Source organism: Sminthopsis crassicaudata, chromosome 1 (genome assembly GCF_048593235.1).
Source record: "Sminthopsis crassicaudata isolate SCR6 chromosome 1, ASM4859323v1, whole genome shotgun sequence".
NCBI lineage: Eukaryota > Metazoa > Chordata > Mammalia > Dasyuromorphia > Dasyuridae > Sminthopsis > Sminthopsis crassicaudata.
This window is the reverse complement of record NC_133617.1, coordinates 75,294,835-75,301,240: the sequence shown is the minus strand read 5'-3', so window position 1 is coordinate 75,301,240 and position 6,406 is coordinate 75,294,835. Positions and strand designations below refer to the sequence as shown.

Genomic DNA, 6,406 nt, shown 5'->3' with positions numbered 1-6,406 from the left:
GCCCCTTCCCTCTGCTCCCGGCCTCTATCCTGCTCCCTTCCCTAGCCTTTCCCACTGGTCTCTCTTCCCCTTCCCTTGTGCCCATCATAATCCTGGTCTTCCTTCTGTTCTCAGTGACTACGGGAAAAGGGGCAGCGGGTACAGGCTTTCACATGTCCCTCCCTGTCTGACTCTGTTCTCTCTCCTCCAGTTGCAGGATGTTGAGCTGGGGATGGCAGAATTGCTCCAGTGGCTGGAGCAGGTGGACTTGGGACTTGTTCTCATCAAACCTTCCTGGGGGCCCCCAGACCCACCCCAAGAGAGGCTGGCTCGGCACCTGGTAGGATTGGGGGCTGCCTAGCCTAAAAATGGACTCTCCTTTCCCTACTTTCCCTGGACCTCTGGCCTCCCCAAACCAGGTCATTTTCTAGGTGCTCCAGTTCCATCTTGGAGCAGATCCAGAGGATCATTGTCTTTGGCCCCAGAGCTCTTACTTTTTATCCCTTTCTCAACCTTCCAGATTTGGAGCCTGCTTGGTTTTCTGGACTCAGACCTGACACACCTAATCCCTAATTACCTTCTCCTCTCTTCATATCTGTCACTCTAAATGGGTGGCTGATTCAGATGCCTCCTCCCTTATTAGCGGGGTTCCCTGGGGCATCCTCTCTGAGCATCAGTTTCTCCAGCTGTATAATGGGGGGACAATATACTTGCCAAAAAAGATCAAAAAGCATTTGCCTCCTGGGCTTGGCATGAGCCAACACTGTGTGTAAAACATTTTGAAAACTTTTGGTATTACACAAATGTTGGTTATCATTATTAGTTGAGGGAGTGATAGTATTTCCCTTTTCCCTTCTTGTGTCTGCACACTCCCGGCTTTAAGGGCCTGTTTGCTAATCTTTGGTAGAATGTAGGCTTCCTGAGGGCAAGGATTATTAGTTTTTTGTCTTTGTGTCCTCAGCATCTACATCCAGCCTGGCACAATGGGTGGTGATTGGGTGGTTTTCTCTGTTTAGAGAGCACCTTCAAGTCCACTGAGAAGTGTATCCACATGAGCCCACAGACTAAAATTCAGTTGTGTTCTGGAATCCCAAGGTCATTCTAACCAATCAGAAAGCCTGCTGGTGAATGGTTTGGGATTCTCCACCCCATTAACGACCCATCTTTAAGCTAACTTTGAGCTCCCCCTAGTTGGTTGAAAACAGGGAAAAGTCAATAGAATGATTGACTTCAAGATTGACTTGAAGACTTCAATAGACCAAAGGTGATATGGATGTCCACTCCCCCTTCAGAAGTGCAGGTCGTAGCCTACTGACCTATAATAAAGTAATAATAGCAATAATAATGATAAAGTAGAGAAAGTCTCATCGGGATGCTCACAAACTATTTTACTCGGAGATCATTTCATCCAAGACTTTCCTTTATACAGATGAGGAAACTGGAGCTCAGAGAGAAGGGACTAACAATGATTTAACCCTATATCCCCTGCTTCTTATCCCCTGACCATGGCTATCCATCCTAACACTCAGGCTCCCCCAAGCTCCCCCCAACAACCTTTCCTTACACCATCACACATCTCAGGAGCTGTGCCGGGAGCTGGAACAGAAGCAGCCGGAGTACGAGGGCCTGAGACAGCGCCTAGGGAGGCTGCTCCCATCCCCACCATTGTCTGGGCCCCGGCCTCCGCCTCGACCCGTGGGCACTGAACACAGCCTCCGGCTGCTGGAGCAGACTTGGGAGCGGGTGGCAGCTCGAGCCCAGGAGCGCAAGGTCTGTGCAGGAACGGAGGTAAAGGGAAAGCTGGGTAAGGGGGACCTTGGTGGGGATTGGGCAGGCTAAACAGGGGGCTCATCCTTGCAGGTGTGGCTCTCTGAAGGCCTGGCACTCACCACGGAGTTCCACCAGCGACTGCAGGCACTCCTGCGCTGGGGGGCACGCGTGGAGGAGCACCTCGGTTCCCTGCCGCCCCCCAGCCTTGTTCTGGACACAGTCCTGGCCCAGCTGCAGGAACACAAGGTCTGTGGGCTGTAACTGGTCAGGGAAGGTGGGACAGGCAGGCCGGGCCTGGGCCCTGGCTTATCTAGTCCTTCCTCCTTCCCAGTCCTATCTGGGCAGGGCCCAAAATGACCCTCGGCTCTCCTAGGTGCTGGCCCAGGAGGTGGCAGTGCAAGGGGAGAAGCTGGGTGCCCTGGAAGTGGTGGCTGGAAGGCTGAGGGGCTTTAGCCCAGAGCAAGACTGTGCTCTCATCCAGAGCCTGGTGCTGAGTACCCAGGAGCGGCTGGGCCGGGCCATTCAGAGAATAGGGGATCGTGGCACAGCTCTGGAGGAGGCTCGCAGAAGGGCCAAGCAGGTGCCATTTTGGGGGCAGGACTGGGGGGCTGGGGGAGGGGGAAAGTGTGCAGAAAAGGGGATGGAGCAAGGACCCAGGGAGGAAGGAGAGGCCCTCCTGACGTCTGGCCCTTCCTCTTTCCCTTTTCTCAGTTTGCCTTTCTTCTTCTCTAAACTTGCCCCTATTTCTTTTCCTGGCCCCAACTTCATGCCCCAGTTTACAGAGTCCCGGCAACTACTCCTTGACTGGCTAGATGAGGTGGAGCCCTCACTGATGCTTCCTGGAGATATGGCCCTGAGCCAGGAGGAGATCAAGGAACAGCTTAGTCAACACAAGGTAGGAGAGAAATGGGAGCTTGGAGCTCCCTTGATTCCCATCAGCATGTGTCTCCTTGTCTCCTTGTGCCGCTGAACCCCAAATCTGCCCCCGAGTCCATTTCTTCCCAGACTTGGAGGGATAAGCTAGATGGTGGCAAAGGAGCTCTGACTATCCTTGCCCCCAGTTCCAGGTCAGGAGTTAGGCTCAAGATACCACCACCTACTCTTACACTTCCTCCCTCCCTCCCTCCCTCCCTCCCTTCCTTCCTTCCTTCCTTCCTTCCTCCCTCCCTCCCTTCCTTCTTTCTTTCCTTTTTGCTTACCTTCTTTTCTTCCTTCCTTCCTCCCTCTCTCCCTCCCTCCCTCCCTCTCTCCTTCCCTACCTCCCTCCCTTCCTTCCTTCTTTCCTTCCTTCATCCCTCCCTCCCTTCCTTCCTTCCTTCCTTCCTTCCTTCCTTCCTTCCTTCCTTCCTTCCTTCCTTCCTTCCTTCCTTCCTTCCTTCCTTCCTTCCTTCCTTCCTTCCTTCCTTCCTTCCTTCCTTCTTTCTTTCCTTTTTGCTTACCTTCTTTTCTTCCTTCCTTTCTCCCTCCCTTCCTTCCTTTCTTCATTTTTCCTCCCTTCCTCCCTCCTTCCTTCCTTTTTTTTCTTTCCTCCCTCCTCTGCTACTTCTTCCCACCTTCATGCTGCTGAATACCCCATCTCAGACTGTACCAGAGATATCTGCATGGGGAAAAGAGAATAGAGGACAGGTCCCTACTGCTACTTTCTCTCCAGGTAGAAGCATTGTGGAAGGAGGCTGTCCCTATGTCTGCTAAGAAGTTAGCCTTTTTAATCATTCCTCCATCTGAGTGCATACCTGTGCTGTTCCTCCTGTATGGCTACCCGTGGCTAGCACATGCTTTTCCAGACCCCTCTCTGTGATTGGGACAGGACATCCCTTGGGCTTGCCCCTATTCTAACATCAGATCACAGCAAATATCATCACCATTGTCTCCATTCATTTCAGTTCAGATCAGTTTTTAACCAACATCTCTTTAATGTGAACTTAAGAGTATTTTGTGGCAAATAGAAAACTAGCCTTGGCATTGGGAAGACCTGGATTCAAGTCCTTCCACATATTCACTGTGGAACCTGGCAAAGTCACTCAAACTTTTAAGTAACCCAGGAAAACACATAATAATTTCATTTAATTCATTGGTTGAAGGAGCTTACTCTAAGTTCCCTACATGGATGAAATCACAGATCTAGAAAAAATATCCAAGGTACATAATCATCCTTGTCATCATCTCTGTGGTTGTTCCCATCATCTTTGTCACAGTCATCCTCATTTTTCATGACTCATCACCAACCTCTCTGGAATGCTCACATCATTCCTGTCACTACCATCTTCATGACTGTCACATCACCATGTTTGTGATTGTCACATCCTGCCTGTCACCCACACCATGACCATCTTAACACTAACCATCATCTCCATGACTGTCATAATATCTCTGTCACCTTGGTCACCTTCATCACCTTCAGGACTGTCACCTCCATCTTTGTGATTAAAATAATTAAAATTAAAATAATTAAAATAATAATAAAATTCCTATGAATGTCACATTCTCATCTTTGCAAATGTTTCCATCAACAGCCCCATGAACATCCACATCACGTGTGCTCACAGTGAATCACAAACCAAGTTTCAGACAAAGCAAGTGATTAAAGCACATTAATTGCAGCTTCCCCCATCTGTCTTTCTGCTGGTCTCTCTCTTCATGGGACAGAAACAAAAGCCAGAACACAAACTACAAATTTTAAGGATTTGTTCTGGGTTTGTGCCATGAGTTCAGCGGAGCCAATCCATCAATCACACTTTCTTTACAATTCTCCCTACTTCCAAACTATGCAGCCTTGGTATTAAATGTTCTGTGAGCAAGGCAGGAAGCAGAAGCTCATTCCCTTCCCTCAGGGAGTTCACAGTCTGATGGGGAAAATGAGATACTAAGAGGTTTTTTCCAGGTTTCTAGCAGTCTTGGCTATAGCCTTCTGAGAATTTGGAACCCCTGTCCTCTTGAATTCTAAATGGATGAACGAATGGAATGAATGAAAAAGTATTTTTAATGTGCTTATTATCATGGGAATGTCCCTGTCACGTTCTTAACCATTCATAGTCATTAGTCATTCAGTTTGACTCACCCCTTTGTGCTCAGGAAAGAGAGGGCTAGGTAACTCCTCCTGTTAATGCTCAGGCCCAGATGCTGTCATGGGCAGCCTACCTGGGCTAGGAAGAAGGCACAGAGTCCCTCAGCCATCTCTCAACTTCCCACTCCCCCACGAGCTTGGCTTTTTTCCTTCAGTGATCCAGGGACACGTGTTCCTTCAAGGAACTTCCATGAGAGAGGGCTCACTACTGGCAGAAAGGAAGTGGGACCTGGATGAAAAGATTTAAAGGACTGGGGTGGGAGAAAGGGGAGAAGAAGAGAAGGAAAAGCTAGTAATGCCAAGGCTGCTCCCCTGCAGGAATTCCAGCGAGAGCTTCGGGGCAAGCGGCCAGTGTTTGAGGCCACGCTGCGGGGGGGCAGAGCACTCCGAGAAGGGGCTCTGTTCCCAGATGATGCTGCACCCCTTGACCTGCTGCTGGCTGAGCTCCGGGGCCGATGGGAGGGTATCTGCAGCCTTGCTCTGGACAGGTCAGTGCCTCCTTCCATCCCTCCCAGCCTTCTCTCTAGTCTCCCACTCTGCATGTGTCCCTTTCCCTAGGCCAGGCCCACCTTGTGTCCTTTTCTCAGTCCCTTATCCCACTGGGGTCCACCATAGCCTCACCTGTGCACTTCTCCTTCTGCTTATAGAAGGAGCCCCAGAGAGGATTTAATGCAGTCTCTCCCTAAGCAGCGGGCCCCACCTGTCTCTAATGCATGGTCCCTCATCCTCTGCTTGAAGACCTCCAATGAGAGACGACCCTCTATCTTCCAAAGCAGCTGATTCCATTTAAGCACAGGTCTCACTATTGGAGACTTTCTGCTCATGACTACTACATCTCTGCATTTTCCACCCTTTACCCCAAATTCTGCCTTCTGGGACCAAGAGCAAGTCTGCCTTATTCCCTCTTCTCTCATCCTTGAAGTCTGATCTTCTCCAGACCAAACATCCACATTTCCCTCAGCTGATTCTCAGGGAGTGGGCTGGCCTTCATTCTAGTCAGCCTTCTTGGACCAATCTGCCTCTCCTAAATTGTGGCGTCCGCATCTGGTCACAGCATCCTGGATGTTGTCTGGCTGGTCAGCAGGACGAACTCTCGCTTGTCTTCATGCAACCTGGTTACAAATGCAGTCTTAGATCTTTTTCCTTCCCTGCTCCTCTGGTATTAGGAGACCGGACTGATGCTGCCATCCCACTGTAGAGGAAATTCCCTCTACATAAATGATCACCACCAGGGGGAAGAGTTGTTCATGGGTACAGTTGATGACATGGGCAAGTATCAGGGAGGAGGAAGGCTTGGGGAAAGCAGAGTTGTGCTGTTGTGTTCATTCATGTGAGTTGTCTGGTGAGAGTCAGAGGGAAGCACTGTCCGGGCAGAGCCCAAAAGGAACAGCTGGAGGCTCCAGAGCAGCGCTCTAGGGTCCCCATCTCTGGGTGGAAACTGGGGAGAAGCTGGTCAAGATCGTTGGTCACTTACTACGCCCACCTCAACACACAGTATGTTCCCACGTGAGGGATAATTGATGATGCCATAGTAGCCAATGGAGTTTAGTTTTGCTTATGTGGTCAGCCATGGCAGTAGCATTGAGCCTTAAC

General features: G+C 50.2%; 1 protein-coding gene across 1 annotated transcript in view; it reads left to right on the top strand.

The window, feature by feature from the left end:
• Window positions 1-6,406, top strand: part of LOC141547098 (microtubule-actin cross-linking factor 1, isoforms 6/7-like) — a 45,365-nt gene that overhangs the window by 456 nt on the left and 38,503 nt on the right. Inside the window, exons 2-7 of the mRNA XM_074275504.1 lie at window positions 191-319; window positions 1,561-1,749; window positions 1,840-1,995; window positions 2,123-2,329; window positions 2,525-2,644; window positions 5,132-5,301. Coding sequence (XP_074131605.1) covers window positions 191-319; window positions 1,561-1,749; window positions 1,840-1,995; window positions 2,123-2,329; window positions 2,525-2,644; window positions 5,132-5,301 — 971 coding nt within the window. The remainder of the gene's footprint in view (window positions 1-190; window positions 320-1,560; window positions 1,750-1,839; window positions 1,996-2,122; window positions 2,330-2,524; window positions 2,645-5,131; window positions 5,302-6,406) is intronic.